The sequence below is a fragment of the Astatotilapia calliptera genome, chromosome 9, assembly GCF_964374335.1.
Source record: "Astatotilapia calliptera chromosome 9, fAstCal68.1, whole genome shotgun sequence".
Lineage (NCBI taxonomy): Eukaryota > Metazoa > Chordata > Actinopteri > Cichliformes > Cichlidae > Astatotilapia > Astatotilapia calliptera.
Genome location: NC_137430.1, coordinates 30,838,813 through 30,855,190, shown reverse-complemented (window position 1 = coordinate 30,855,190; position 16,378 = coordinate 30,838,813). Strand labels below are relative to the sequence as shown.

The 16,378-nt window shown below is 43.1% G+C and overlaps 1 protein-coding gene across 3 annotated transcripts; it reads right to left on the bottom strand.

Moving 5' to 3' along the window:
• Positions 1–5,915: 5,915 nt before the first annotated feature.
• apoob (apolipoprotein O, b) lies at positions 5,916–16,100 on the bottom strand. 3 transcript variants are annotated; one of them, XM_026180386.2, is made up of 9 exons: positions 15,765–16,097; positions 15,332–15,442; positions 15,026–15,151; positions 12,453–12,485; positions 11,857–11,908; positions 11,636–11,731; positions 10,475–10,566; positions 6,700–6,789; positions 5,916–6,603 (listed from the first exon to the last, which is right to left on the bottom strand). In XM_026180386.2, the coding sequence occupies exons 1-9, from the start codon at positions 15,780–15,782 to the stop codon at positions 6,559–6,561; spliced, it is 663 nt and encodes a 220-aa protein (XP_026036171.2). In that variant the 5' UTR covers positions 15,783–16,097; the 3' UTR covers positions 5,916–6,558. The 3 variants fall into 3 exon arrangements, with proteins under 3 accessions (XP_026036171.2, XP_026036170.2, XP_080162883.1); XM_026180385.2 differs by having other exon boundaries at positions 11,857–11,911; positions 15,765–16,088; XM_080306757.1 differs by lacking the exons at positions 5,916–6,603; positions 6,700–6,789 and adding an exon at positions 10,313–10,339 and having other exon boundaries at positions 10,442–10,566; positions 11,857–11,911; positions 15,765–16,100.
• Between the last annotated feature and the right edge of the window lie 278 nt (positions 16,101–16,378).

Here is a 16,378-nt window from a genome sequence, read left to right as displayed (position 1 = left end):
CACTGTCATTCTTCAGTTGGTTACATACTTGCCTTTGATTGCACTTGAATTCATAGTTTCCTTCACAGAATTCAAACTCATTAGAAAACTTTACCAGGCCATGTGTCACCTACAGTGCAGGAGTCCACTCGTGTCCTTATGTTGAATCAGGAAGATTCTGACGTTAAGTTCTCCTGGTTTTAAGTCACTCATCCAGTCTGTGGCGCTGACCTTTACAGAATGATGTCTTTCTTTTGCCACTCTGGCCACCAAACAAAGACCTACAACTCACTTATTTAAAAAGAAACTAACTTGAGGGCTGGATCGGTGTCGTCAACACACAACTGTTACTAGCAGCCTGTCACAAACACGTTGGTTCCCCTTTTTTAAGACTGAAAAATCCAAAAGCTGAATATTTGACTGGAATAAAATTGTGTATTTGCATCAAGGTGATTAAAGAGCTGATGGCTGAGACCTTGGAGAAGTGGCAGGCAGTAAACTACACGGCATATGACCCACATGTCCTTAAGAAATGAGAGCAAACAGGTCTGATACAGATGAATCTAAGGTTTCAAATATTTGGGGAAGCAAAACTGTCACTGGGAGCTTAATGTCAGCCAGTAAGAGATTAATGAAATTATGAACACAAAAGCACCATTGTAATCTGACCCAGCGTACGATGCCATCTTGGAAAATGTGATTCACAACAGATTCACTTTTCAGCTTGACCCCTGAATGTCAGGGCACTAAAAGCATAACCGAACATGCTAGAGCACAGAGTCATAGCACGGCCTTCCCAGAAGCCAGACATCAACATTACTGAAGCAGCGTGGGACCAAAAGGCCGGGCAGACATTTTAATGTCAGTGCTGAAAGAAAGCTGCAGGAGAGCACGACTGCAGCTTCTCACCCAGGTCGTCGTCGCCCCACAGACCTGAGAAAAGAAAGAAAGTGGACTTCTTTAAACTTCAGTTCTAAAAACAAAAGCGTCCCGTTTGGAGGTGGTCGTTGACGATGGGTGTGGAGAAAGGCGTGGGTCATTACCATCACTGAGTATTAAGCGTGAAAACACTTGAGGTCACCTGAGGCCAGGTGTGAAGGGTTCTCGAGACTGCATCGTGGGTGGCAGCCGTGGTGATGACACACATGATCAGAACTGAAGAAGCCTCCTGGATTAGTTCACAAACCTAACAAAGTCCAGCTGCCTTCTTTTTTCAAGCTCTTAAGGCTCCCGAGGAGAGTTCAGCTGTGCAGGATGACAGCAGCCACACCAAATATTGACTTTAAAGCTCTTTAGAATGAAACCGTCTGTTCTTGCCTTGTTGACTGTATTTCACCTATGTTTGCACTTAAAGCTTTTACATACTGGTTTGCAGCTCTGCAGTTATGTTGATGCTGCTGGGAAACGTTTGCAAGGAAAACTCTGAGATTATAAAATGAATTCAGGTTTTTTGTTCTTCTTCGTGCAAGATAAAACCTGCAGTTCAAAAATAGTTTTAATGGAAATGGAGCCCCTGCAAACACAAACAGTACATACTGTTACTCATAAAGCAGTCAAAGGCTGGACTGTGAACTCAGTTAAATGGCCTGAACTATGTTTTAATAGTTTTCTATAGCTCTTATCATAACTGGAGATTGTTCCAGAAGAAATCTCGTTGCCATAAAGATGCAGGGACATGATAACGAAACAGTGAATGATGAAAAAGCACAGTCGTGTCGTAAAGTTTAACCTCACAGACGGTTGTCTGTCTGCAAAGTTACTGTTCGCCTGTCAGCACAAGTTCAGTGTCTCCTCTGATTATGGCTGCAGGTCCTGCTTCTAAGCTTCCTCTGTGCTGTTTTAACAACTGATCTTATCAGTCTCGTTTACGTTGAATTATTAAACTATATTTCTGGTTAAGCTTTCATCAGCTGGAGGAAATGCTTCTGCAGGTCAGTGAATTTATCTGGTGACGCCTGTCAGGCCTCCAGGGCTGATTTATGATCAAGTCCATCTAAAATCAGGTCAATCTGAGAAACTCCCACCTTTGCTTTTCATATGCATCAACATAAGGATCCTTATGTGGATAAATCCACTGTTTTTAAAGCTTAGCTGCACAGGCGCTATGCTTCAGGGCTCGTAGTCTCCTCTTTGTGGTTTGTTTTGTTTACGTTACTGAATATAACCCCACAAGATGTCTTAGCTGGCTGGATTCAGACTTGTGCTGATAACATGAGAAGTCTGGAAAACCCTCTGACATCATTTAAAACCCACTGACACAGCAGCAGCCTCATTACACAGTTTTCCACAGAATGTCTGTGCGGTGAGGTCATTTATCTCCGAGGGCCGGTTTCCTCAAAGTCTCAGACTCTGGGCCTTTAAAGGGAGGTTTGTTTGGGAAGCAGAGTGTAAGGAGCATAAAAGGAGAGGAAAAAACTTCCCCCTGAATAGTTTTGACTTCTTTTTCCATCTCAGAGTCTCTTGATTTCTCCAGCTTCACTTCCAGCCGCCTGGTTTGAGGAGAGAAAGGCGCTCCCTCATCACCGGGCGTGCTGGGCGCATTGAAACCATGCAGCTGTGTGTAATTACACTTTATGTGCTGCTGTGTGGGATTTAAAGCCCAAATCATTCAATTACACCCTGCACATAAACGCTGACTCCATCCAACAGTGCAGTGTCTGCTGCACCGCTACTCTACTGACCTCCTGCACACAGTTCCTAAACACCACAGACCAACGTTTGCCCTCCAGTTTCTCATAATAAACATAATTAGTGTTATCATAGCAGTGATGCTGTGAACTACTTGTCACAAAAACTAATTTAAGTTTAAGCGGTTACATTAGATAAGTGCAAACACTGACTTCATCACGTGAGCAGTTATGCACTTGAACTGTGCATAACTCTACAGGAAATAAGGGTTTCAGAAGTCCTGAAATGAAACACAAAGAAGTTGTATAAATATCATAGACAGTGAAGCGCGAGGAAGTGAGAGCTGAGGTAAAACAGATCTGAAAGCTGATGCGAAGCGACGAGTATAAACACAGGGCTAATTGAAACTAATAAGGGCAAAGCAGAACGAGGAAAACAAAAGTCCGTACCACAATAAAACAGGATGTGTGAGGACGCGGGATCGTTGTGACCTGAGCCGACAGGTCATCACTCTTTGACTTTGTCTGCTTTTGTCTCTTGACATCAAAATAGCTGCTGAAGTGAATCAATCACAAACCCTGACTCTAAACTAACACACCGACACACAAGTTTGTGCTCTCTACTCTGAAACAATATGACAAGGCAAATTCAGCATTTAAAAACACACGTATACTAAACACGAGGGTTACAGGTGGAGACAAGTTAGAAAACCTCTCAAACATCCTCACTCGAAGCTAACGAGACTAAAACACGTTTCCAGAGTCTTTGCACTTTAACTGACATCTGCTTTCTTTTTCTTTGTCTCTGGCTTCCTTTAATCCGTCTGAACACGTGACGGAGCTCTGGGTTCATGCAGGTTTCCTCTTCCTTTGAAAAAACAACACGGCACTTTCAAGAAGCCAAATCATCTGATTTCTAACAAGCATGAGCTGAAATAAAAACCCAGCAGGCCGCAAACAAACAGGAAGCGGATGTGCTGCTGTTTGTGCTTTCTCTCTTCTTCCTCAGCTCTGAGTTCCTTAATTCTTATTCAGATGTGCGTAAACAACTTAACACATCTTGCAACATGTAAGCTGTACTGCAGGGTCCCCAATCCCAGTCCATGAGGGCCTGCAGGCTTTAGATCTCACCCTGGGTCAACACACCTGAATGATCAGTTCATTATCAGGCCTTTGTAGAACTTTAAGACATGTTGATGAGGTCATTTATCCATTTAAATCTGCTGTGATGGATCAAGGACACATCTAAAACCTGCAGGGACACCGGCCCTCGTGGACTGGGACTGGGGACCCTGCTGTACTGGATCACGGGCGTGTTTCTCACTGTCATTACTGGCTGCACAGCTCAGTGTCTTTTAATCTCATCAGTAACAAAGCCTCTTATCAGTTGCAGTACTGTTTTCGACACTGAGGTACTTCTACTTGAGGTTTTCCTGTTTTCTTGCAGGGTGTGAGCCTCTGCATGACACACAAATGTTTTACAGTCTGTCAGTTTCAGTTTCTTTTCAGGCATCAATGTCCAAAACCTTCGTTTTCAAGGAGAAATTGAGTGAAAAAAGCAACCAAATCTGGAAAAAGGAGCTTTGATCGATTTAAAGTATCTAAACTGTGAATCTGAGCCGTGAGCGGCAATCATGAGTGCTAAAATACAACAGTAATAGAAAAGTAATGAGACACAGAAGGAATCAGGGCTGGAATCTTTCGTATGCTTTAACCCAGGGGTGTCGAACTCCAGGCCTCGAGGGCCGGTGTCCTGCAGGTTTTAGATCTCACCCGGGGTCAGCACACTTGAATCAAAGGATTAGTTCGTTACCAGGCCCCTCTGGAGAACTTCAAGACATGTCGAAGAGCTCATTTAGCCATTTAAATGAGCTGTGTTGGATCAAGGACACATCTAAAACCTGCAGGACACCGGCCCTCGAGGCCTGGAGTTCGACACCTGTGACCTGAAGCTAATTTGGCTGCAAATCTTTAGCCCTGAAAATTTCATGTAGATATCGCCTGTAGTTACGGGACTTAAAAATGCTGAAAGCATCGTGTATTTTCATGACCTGTAATTTCAAAAATATAAAAAGTACTGAGGTTAAATTTTGCATGCCTTAGTTATAAATACCAAAGTTAGCGTAGCAATAAAACCAGCTTTTATTGGCTCTGTGAGAGTCTACAGCTTCACATCTGACCTGCTCACTTTGAATTGATGCTTAAGAGCAAACATCAGCTTCGACGTCACAGAAAGGCTGATGTTTGCGTTTCTCATAAAACAGAAAAACATATTTCTCAAGAACTCGCGCAGCACTCTGGTCAGCAGTCGTTTTGAAATAAACCCGACCTGTTTGTTTTTGAGGGTTTGTGTTGCTGGTTTTATGTAACTGCAATAACTAGAATCCACTCAAAAATACAGGGTTGACTTGATGTATTTCAAGTCAGATTTTGAGGGAAATATTAATTTGTTTAAAGCTTTTGCATAAAAAGAACTGCAATTGAGAGCAATTAAAGCCCCACCATCAGGCCCAAAATGATTATTTTCTGTATGAATAAATATGGAACTGCTTCAGTTTTATATTTGTCACATTTTATGGACCCGCCGAGAGCAGCAGGGCCCCAAAAGGAAACACAGAGCTGATTTTAGACAGAAATGTAAACTTTGATCCGAGGCCTTTGATTGTTCAGCATCCCTGCTAAACATGCTGACGAGTCCAGAGTCTGCAGCCTGAACTCTCAAACATCAAAGGATCAGAAACAGACGGCCAGGAAACAGGAAACTCGTCCAGTAATAGTTTCCTCCGGAGTTTAATTTTAGAGTGAGAACTCAAACATCCCATACGGTCACTGTGGGCATTAGCTGGTCTTTAACCTCCCAGCACCAACAGTGTGAGAAAGAACAACGCTGGACAACGTCCAGGTCGTCCTCTTGGTTTTTCTGTTGTGCTTCTGTCGGTGGAGGCGAAGCCGCTAATTTACGTGGAGCTGTAAGTGACAGCTGTTCACTTTAAGGCTCACCAGCAGCCAAACGGATAACTTATTAAAATAAAATCCCCTCTGGACAGTTTCTATAAAGCAATTAAATGTACAGATGTGGTACAGATGTGCATGGGAATCCATGAGAGGTGACTAACCTTTAGGCCCAGCCTCTAGTGGACGTTAGAGGAACTGCACCGTTCAGCACTTTGTGTTGTCTTTGTGAAAACAGTGAGATCTATTTTTCTTTACTACAACATACAAGTGAGATTTAAGGATGTAATCACATAATAATAATAATTTAAATATGCATTTTTATGAGTAACTATCAAAGGAGAAAAATAAATGCAGTTTTAGTGTTAAATGCTGGATTTAATTACACATAATATATACAGTACAATGTTAGACATGGATATTATGCAGTTCATTAATACCTGAAGATGGGTGCACACAATAACACTGCATTAAATCAGGATTATAAGAATCACAGTGTGACCTGAATACTACATCGGGGACGACTTCATTCGTTTACATCCTCCTCCAGAGGACAGAGGCAAAGCTCTGGGATATATGCCGTCTAAGTTCACTGACATAAACAGTAAAAACTAAAGAAAGAAGTCGATCCCAGCTCAAACAGTCAAAATATTCAGTTTACTTCAAAATAGGAGAAAAGAAGAAGAAAATCATGACAGATAGGAATAAAAATGTGTTAACGACTGATCGGACTGATCTGAATGCTGTTGTTGGCAGAGTTTAGTGGGTCTCTGTAGCAGAATGGGACGTTAAAGCATGAGGAAGTGTTTTGAAAGGTCACTGTGACCTGTTCTGTTAAACCGGAGGAGCTGAAGTCATCGAAGGAGAAAGAAGGAATGTTTACAGAGGAGGAGGTGTCCAGTGCAATGAGCCAAACTGCTTCTGGGAAGAGGCGGAGTGAAGCTCACATGTAACGACTGTCAGCTCTGGGAGGTACACAGGTGTTAGCGGCTCGCCGTCTTCAGCTGCTCGTGTTGCTGCCCTTCGTTTGCTCTTTCTTCTCAGGCTTCACAAACACACACACAAAAAAAAACAAAAAAAAAAACGTCAGGAGATCAAAACAGCAAACCGAACACATGAAAAGCATCCGCCGCAGACTCACCTCCTTTTTGCCAAACGGTGGATTTTTCCACAGAGTCTCCAGAGCGGCGCGGCCCTGCTGAGTCCAGGTGTACGCCGAGTCTCGACTCACCTGCAGGAAACGCGAAACACATCAGCTAAACGCAGACGCACAGATAGAAAATGATCTCTGAAGCTGACGTTTGGTCGCTGCTGAATTTTGTTGGAATTATAAATGGTAAATGGCCTGTTTTTGTACAGCGCTTCACTTAGTATAAAGGACCCCAAAGCGCTTTACACAACATTCACACACATTCACACACTGGTGATGGCAGCTACGTTGTAGCCACAGCTGCCCCTGGGCGCACTGACAGAGGCGAGGACACTGGCGCCACCAGGCCCTCTGACCACCACCAGCAGGCAACGGGTGAAGTGTCTTGCCCAAGGACACAACGACCAAGACTGTCCAAGCCGGGGCTCGAACCGGCAACCTTCCAATTACAAGACAAACTGCCAACTCTTGAGCCACGATCAATAACAAGAATATCAAATTTAATTGTAATACGAATGATTCATTAATTCATTAATGGTTTATTTCCAAGCTTCAGCCTTTACTGGACAGTTAGTGGGCAGGCCCACACAGGAAATGGTCCGGGACTCGAGCCTCTGATGTAAGCGTCACCTGCTCAGCCATGCCAGCTATGATGGTGCCCCCATCATTACCACTGAACTCAGAAAAAGAGCATTTCCTTGAATTATAAGTAAATTTCAAATAAATGATAAAAAGTGGGGATTTCAATTTAAGCTTCTGGTGTCGAGCTGAGCGAGATTCACAGTTCTGTGCTGAGTGCGTTCACACTCGTGCGCCGGTGTCTCTGCCATTAGCAGCGAAACTGAGCTCATCATGTCGTCCTTTGGTTAATATTTAACAAATGTTACAGGCACTGCAACTCAGGAAGGAGAGAAGACTTCACATTACACATATTACAGTGAACTTAAACCAAAGCTAGAGGGGAACATTATTTTTAACTGAAATCAAAATAAAACCAGACTTTATAAAAAGCAATAAAAGAACCATGACGACAAAGTATTTGCCCACTTCCTGATTTAAAAAATATATATTTGTCACACATTCACATTCAGATCAGCAAATGAATTTTAATATTAGTCAGATAAGAAAAGCTGAGTTAATACAAAAGGCAGTTTTTAAATGATAATTTTATTTATTAAGGGAAAAAAGTCATGCAAACCTACGCGGCCCTGTGGGAAACAGTAACTGCCCCCTAAACCTAATAACCGGTCGTATGTCTGTGAAGGTTCTCAGTCATCCTGGTCATCGTAGTCTAAGGAGCTTGGAAAGAAAAGCGTCTGAAGCTTCTTGGATGAGAGGTGAAACGTCTTCAAGCAACTTAAACAAGTCCAGATGCTTTTCTTTCCAAGCTCCTCAGACTAATAACAGGCTGTCCCACCTTCAGCTGCAAGAACTGCAGTCAGCCTCTGTGATACCTGACAGTGAGTTTGTCTACATCACTGTGGACGATCACAGTGATGTGAACAAACTTGGTCCACTCTTCTCTGCAGAATAGTGTAAATTCAACCACACTGGAGGATGTTTGAGCATAAACAGCCTGTTTAAGGTCACACCGATGATCTCAGTTTCAGTCTGGACTCCAAAGCCAGTCCAAACCTTTCATTTGATTTTTGACTCCAACGTTTGATAAACAGATTAATGCCGTCATCAAGTCCAGTTTCTTTCACCTTTGACTACTTACTAAAGTGAAGCCGTTCTCTGTCTGAGAGACTTTGAGAGAGCTATCCATGCCATCGTTTGTAATAGTTTTTACTCCGGTGTCATCAGTCAGTTGACTGCAGCTGGTCACTCGGCAGCAGAGACCACATATCTCCCATACTGGCATCCTTGCACTGGCTGCCAGTTAGCTTTAGAATTCATTTTAAGGTTTTATTATGTGTTTTTAAGGCGTTGCGTGGGTTTGCACACTCATACCTTTCTGATCTTTTGCAAGATCACTGAGGTCTGTGGATCAGATGCTCTCAGCTGTCCAAAGACCAGATTAAAGCACAGAGGACACCGGGCCTTTGCTGTGACTGCTCCTGTTGTTCTGGGTTCTATTGTGACGTCATGGAGCCAGGCAGACTGGCCACTACTGGGAAGGTATGATAGCTCTCCCAGTGGTTTACTGGAATCTCAAAGCCTGAGAAATGTAAATCTGATGGCTGTCAGTGACTTTGTCGTTTCTTTAGATCGTGACATGTGTTGCTTTTTGAGATCTTTAGGATGTTTTTTGCTTAATAAATTAAATCATCATTTAAAAACTGCCTTTTGTTTGTTGATCTGAAGCATGTACGTACGACAAAAAGAGTTTTTACTTCCTAACGCAGCCCCAAAGGGATCTGCGTCTCCTTCCAGGATCGAACCAGGGATCGTTCACTTGTTTGTATTTTAATCAGCGAGACGCTGCAGCAGCTTGAAATAAGGACGTGACTTTCTGGAGACAACTTTGCGGTCGCTTTGCTTCCTGTTTAAACTTCTTCTGATCTGATACAAGCGCTGACACTGAGACTTTTTCTGCTTGGCGACACGACCTGTATCACCGAGGAGGAAGCAGCAGACTGGCCAGTATAAAAAGTGACATGGCTGTAGTGTCAGCGGTGACATCACAGATGGCGAGCGCAACATCAACGTGGTGAGCATAAACAAGGCTAAAGAACGATGTCATCCTTATTACTGGAAACAAAATTAAATTCATTGGATGCGTCCCTCAGTCCTGGTTTCCTGTTTTCATTTCTGATTTTGAAGCTCAGCATCAGGTTTTCATGAATCTGAACGTCACTGGAAACATTACAGACATCCGAGTGGACTCCGACACACTTTTAAGTCGTGAAACCAGATGTTTTCACATCCTCACCGTGCCTCTGTTTCACTTCTGCATATGTTACAGCTGTGTGCATCTGCCCGGGTGTGCCTCTGTCTCGCTCTGTCCGTTCGTGTGAAGGAAACAAAGTGATTAAAACCACCCAAGTGGAAATTAGAAACACAATTCACAGCCCGGGCTTCCTGCACGGAAACACAACCCTTTCCGAACAGGAAACGAGTCACAGATCAAACACACAACGTGTTTACGAATGATCCCTGGAAAGATTTCATCTGGGATTCGTCCGTCAGAGCTGGGCTGATAAAGTTTAGAAAGTCAGGAGGTTAATTTCCTCCGTGGAACAAATTCCGGCAAAATTTATTTGTGGCTAAAAATTAAAATAACTGAAACAAGCAGAGGTGCTGGCAGCTGTTTCCTGACTGCATGTCAGCGCTGTGGGAAATATTAAAGAAAAAAACATTCAAACTCAGGTTTAGTTATCTGCAGCAGGTGAAGCGTTCACACTGATTCAAACAAAGTAAACACAGCAACAGTTGTTCCTCAGTGTGAAACAGAACTAATTTCATCACATTTATCATGTTTTAACAGTACGTGGTGTGGGCAGATGTTAGCCTCTGGATACGAGGACAGTAAGAGACTTAAATCAACCAGAAAAGACCAGGCGAGGGACTCTGAGTGATCCAGGAGCAACAATCCTCCCCTATCAGCTCTAATTAGCAGCCACATGCATCTGTGTGATCCATCTGCAGTGCCGACACTTCTGGCTCCGAAAAAGCATCACGGACGAGGCTAAGACGTCAGAGTTAAGGCTACAAGAAGCCAATCAGGGTGTTTATGACCATCTTTTAGATACAGTCTATGTTTTTGTCACAAACAGTCACACTCAGATACTGTTCTGCTGTGTGTTAGCACATAAACACACACCTTCAACACGGTTGCAGCCTGCTGAGGGTAAAACATGGAGGCGCTCAGGGCCATGAGGCCAACTGGGAACACCAGCCGCTTCAGCCTGGAGCCTGGGAGGGGGGAGGGGGGAGGGGGGGGGGAGAGAGAGTCAGTCACCTTTTGTTCTGTTCCTCGTTACCTGTACACACTTTTTACTGGGTCACTGAATATCTCACTTCAAAGACAGAGCAGCTACTAATCCAGAGTAAATGCATGACTGTGTGTGTGTGTGTGTGTGTGTGTGTGTGTGTGTGTGTGTGTGTGTGTGTGTTTTTACAGGCATGACTTTATAATGCTGATCTTCTTTATGTAACTGTGAGATTACAGCTGCAGGTGGTAAACATTAACTAACCGTGACCCAAAACCTGTTTTTTAATTAAAAATAAGATCAAAGAGACACAAAATGATGCTTTGTGTCTGGGACTTTATGAATGAGCTGTATTACTTGTGTATAACACAACATTAAACGTATATTGACCAACATAACATTGATTTAGGGTTGCAGTGTGCAGGACTTTTGCTTCTGTGCTGGAAGCCCTGCAGTCTGGCTGCAGGAAGCTGTTTAGCTCAAACCTGCAACATACACCCGATAGCTGGGTTTGATCACATTCACACCATAAACCAAACACACTGTCGTTTGTCTGGACCGAGACCACATCCTCCTGCAGAGGGTCTGTTTGGTCCTCACCTGAGTGAGACCACCGTGCTTACATCTACACAAATGAACAACAGCAAGGGGGAAAACAGACAGGAGTCTGCTTTAAACGAACGAAACATTTAAGTGTGGAAAAGCACGGCTACATGAACGAGGATTATTTTGCTCTCCAGCAGAGTCCACGGACACGAGCAGAGGAGATCCACTTTAATAATATTTATACGTTTGTGAGCAGCCACATAAGACACGATCTAGCAGCTTTAGATTAACACGTTTCCAAGCCTCCTCTCTGAGGGCGGACGGAGATTATCCCGGAGCTGCAGGGCTCCAAATGTATCAGCAGCAAAACACGGAGAAAAATGTGAAGAGACAGCACTTTGTCAAGGTCGCTTTAGGCACATTTGTAAAAACCTAAACTGTAACACTCATTATTAGTCCCTCTGACGCGATTCATCAGTGAGAAAGAGCCGATGTTCCCACGTTACCTTTGGCCAAATAAAGTCCCAGGAAGCCGGAGAAACCCACCGCCGCCACACTGGGGTAGAGGTCAGGAGGAGGGTCACTGAGGAACTGGTACACGTCTGAAGGACAGAGTGACGGCGCTCAAAGGTTTTTAGGGAGATTTTAAATGTAATGTTCAAACACAAACAGGCTGCCACACACGCCTTCGTTAAACAGCTGATTAAAGTGACGAGCATTTCCTCACCTGTGACTGTCGTTACTGATGTGCCGATGATGGGCTCCACCCTCTGGTACATCTGCTGAGGTCCAAAGATCATCAGGTGGACCAAAAAGAAACGACACACAAGAGTTTGATAGTTTTGTTTTTAACAGCTATTTAACTCTTTAATTCACTTTCAGTATCAATATTTCTGTCAGGTTTTGGATTATTCACCGTTTTTTCCTCACTTACACTCACCTACAGAGCCGACGTACGTACAGGGTTCTTCATGACATACTGTTCTGACCTTTATATCCATGTTTCCTTTTAAAATTAGATTCTTTTATCATGTTTGTCTCATTGTTTTCAGCCTTGGTCTTTGTGTAATAATGTCTGGTATTTGTCCGATTGTAAGAAGTTACAAGGATCCAAGAAAAAGATACAACCCTGAACACGAGGCCCAAAGCCTCCTCAGGCTGGTTTCAGGTATATTTTTTATCTCTCATAAGGGCCAAATTTGTTTCAGGATCGTTTTCGATATTATACTTACTGTGCATGCTGTGAATATTTCAGCTCAGAAACAAATGAAACTATGAAATGTAACGAGAAAAATATTTTTACACGTTTCAGCATTTACTCACCTCCACTTTCTCCAACGCAGCTCGGCCAGTTTCCTGCAAAAAACAAGAGACACACATAAAGATGCTGAATTTCACTTGTTAATGGAGCGTTTTACTATTTACCAACAACTACAGAACAGAGACTTCTGTCTGATGGCAGGTTTGATTATTTCCTGTGTCACATGAAGAATAATGGAAGGAGAGACGAGGTTAATGAAGGATGGATGGAAGGATAGAAGAAAGGATGGATATACAGGGAGTGCAGAATTATTAGGCAAATGAGTATTTTGTCCACATCATCCTCTTCATGCATGTTGTCTTACTCCAAGCTGTATAGGCTCAAAAGCCTACTACCAATTAAGCATATTAGGTGATGTGCATCTCTGTAATGAGAAGGGGTGTGGTCTAATGACATCAAAACCCTATATCAGGTGTGCATAATTATTAGGCAACGTCCTTTCCTTTGGCAAAATGGGTCAAAAGAAGGACTTGACAGGCTCAGAAAAGTCAAAAATAGTGAGATATCTTGCAGAGGGATGCAGCAGTCTCAAAATTGCAAAGCTTCTGAAGCGTGATCATCGAACAATCAAGCGTTTCAGTCAAAATAGTCAACAGGGTCGCAAGAAGCGTGTGGAAAAACCAAGGCGCAAAATAACTGCCCATGAACTGAGAAAAGTCAAGCGTGCAGCTGCCAAGATGCCACATATTTCAGAGCTGCAACATCACTGGAGTGCCCAAAAGCACAAGGTGTGCAATACTCAGAGACATGGCCAAGGTAAGAAAGGCTGAAAGACGACCACCACTGAACAAGACACACAAGCTGAAACGTCAAGACTGGGCCAAGAAATATCTCAAGACTGGTTTTTCTAAGGTTTTATGGACGGATGAAATGAGAGTGAGTCTTGATGGGCCAGATGGATGGGCCCGTGGCTGGATTGGTAAAGGGCAGAGAGCTCCAGTCCGACTCAGACGCCAGCAAGGTGGAGGTGGAGTACTGGTTTGGGCTGGTATCATCAAAGATGAGCTTGTGAGGCCTTTTCGGGTTGAGGATGGAGTCAAGCTCAACTCCCAGTCCTACTGCCAGTTTCTGGAAGACACCTTCTTCAAGCAGTGGTACAGGAAGAAGTCTGCATCCTTCAAGAAAAACATGATTTTCATGCAGGACAATGCTCCATCACACGCGTCCAAGTACTCCACAGCGTGGCTGGCAAGAAAGGGTATAAAAGAAGAAAAACTAATGACATGGCCTCCTTGTTCACCTAATCTGAACCCCATTGAGAACCTGTGGTCCATCATCAAATGTGAGATTTACAAGGAGGGAAAACAGTACACCTCTCTGAACAGTGTCTGGGAGGCTGTGGTTGCTGCTGCACGCAATGTTGATGGTGAACAGATCAAAACTCTGACAGAATCCATGGATGGCAGGCTTTTGAGTGTCCTTGCAAAGAAAGGTGGCTATATTGGTCGCTGATTTGTTTTTGTTTTGTTTTTGAATGTCAGAAATGTATATTTGTGAATGTGGAGATGTTATATTGGTTTCACTGGTAAAAATAAATAATTGAAATGGGTATATACTTGTTTTTTAAGTTGCCTAATAATTATGCACAGTAATAGTCACCTGCACACAGATATCCCCCTAAAATAGCTAAAACTACAAACAAACTAAAAACTACTTCCAAAAACATTCAGCTTTGATATTAATGAGTTTTTTGGGTTCATTGAGAACATGGTTGTTGTTCAATAATAACATTATTCCTCAAAAATACAACTTGCCTAATAATTCTGCACTCCCTGTAAGGACTGATGGAAGGAATGAATGGGTGAAAGATAGCAGGATCATGGATGTGAGGAACGAAAGAAGGAATGGAAGGACAGAAGTAAGGAAGCCAGGAAGCACAGCTGGTAAGAAAGGAGGAAGGAAGGAATGATGTCAGTAGGAAAGGAAGAACAGCAGGACAGAAAGAAAGGAGGATGGTTGGTAGGCTTAAAGGTGAGGAGGAACAGCGGTAGAAAGAAAAAAGAACAACAAGAGCAAGGGAGAGAAAAACAGAAAGAAAACCAAGAAGAAGAAAGAAGGAGATAAACGAAAGGAGAACAGAAAGCAAAGAAATTTCAAAGACAAGTTCCCAGGCGTCTCTCTGAAAGCAACCAGTCGTCGTCATGTCTTTGTTGCACGTCTTCACCTCAAGGCCACAAACCTCACAGAAACAGAAATGCCGCCTCCTCTGAGGCAACACGAGCTGTTTGGATTCAGTGGGAATGTTTCTGCAACAGTGGCAGAGAGGAAGAAAAAAGAATCCCACAATGTCCTTTATTAGAAAGAAAGCCACAGGCTCGTGGAGACTGTCAAGAACAACAGGAGCACAACAGCTTAGGCCGCATGACAGCTTCTCTTCCAGAAATACATCAGCACAAAAATCTATAAGAACACGTGATCTGCCACAGTCTGAAAGTATATAAAATCTGTACACACAGGTCAAATATAATTTAATATATAAAGTGCTGCTTGCTTTGGACAGATGTCCATGTTCATCATAAGGTTGACTAATTTTCTGTTTTTCTTGAGTTGTCCACCTGAGGTTAAGTAAACAAACCTGACACTGGCTCGTGTATGGTTCTGCCCATTTCCTCAGTGAGGCCACCCTCTGCTCCACCGGCCCGGCCTCTGGCTCTACGTACTGGGCCACCGCTGCTTCAGGGCTGGTGTACAGAGACGGCAGCTGAAACAAATACAGAGTGTGACCTTCTGAAGCTCTGCGATGCAGAAGCTGTCCCTCCAGGGTCAGCTCTGACTCTGATCCAGACCTCTGTGGCTGTGTGCACTACGTCGTAAACATGATGTAAACAAAGTCACAGACAAAGTAAAACAAAGTCTTTAGAAAGGCTCTGTCTGAACCCACCTCCTCGATGCTCAGAGGCGGCTGGCTGCTCTTCTTCTTCCCCTCACCTGCAGCCAGCACCGAGCCGCTCAGCAGGCCCGCCAGCCCCGGAGCCGCGGCACATAGCGACACCTGGCGGCAAACAAGCATAGTAAACACACCGGTTAGACACGCAGTGATACGATGGATGACTCTGGGGTGTCAGTTACACGTATTTAACACGAATTCAGAACACAAAAAGGAGTTTCGGTGTCTCCTCATGATTAATGGCTGTTTGTTATACGGAGGAGCTAACACAATGCTAAGGTTAGCTTTCAATTAGCCTAGCATCGTTTAACTGACTTTTCATTGTCGTTTTGTTTTTACAACCTCAAGTTTCGACAACATAGAGCCAGTACCTAAAACGAGATGACTTTACATGTGACAAACGATGAACACGATGAATAAAACTCACCAATCTAGCATATGACATGCTCCTTATTGGATGACTTTCGCTTTTCTACGGCAAGCCAGAGGAGTGGCAAGGAAAGAGGCGCATGCGTAATGCTCCAGGAGCCTACGATCGACATAAACATATTAAAAATATTTTAATTAATATAGGTACAATAAAATCGAATAAAATAAAACTAAGTAAAACCAAAATAACAAAATTTAAAAGTAATAATGTAAAAAACTAAACAAAATAAAATACTAATGGGTGGGGGAATCAGGGAAACACGCATCTCAGCAGGTGCCAGCACTCGATAAGCTCACTCCACCCAAGTCTCTTGCTTTCTGTCCTTATGTGTTGAACTAAAAATATAGAACGTCTTCAAGATAAATAACAAGTGGGGGTAAAATACTAAACTTATCTCAAGGACTGATACAGGTTGAGCTTCTGGGACGCCCACTTCTCCAGTTAGTTCCTAATTTTATGTTGTGATATATTTTAATAATCACATTTATTTACATCTATTTTTTTCTGTCAGTCTCAGCTGTAACATTGTAAAGTAAATAAACAACTTCAGTCATAATTGTGCACATACAAATATCAGCTGATATTTGCATATTGTATGGATTTTTATAATA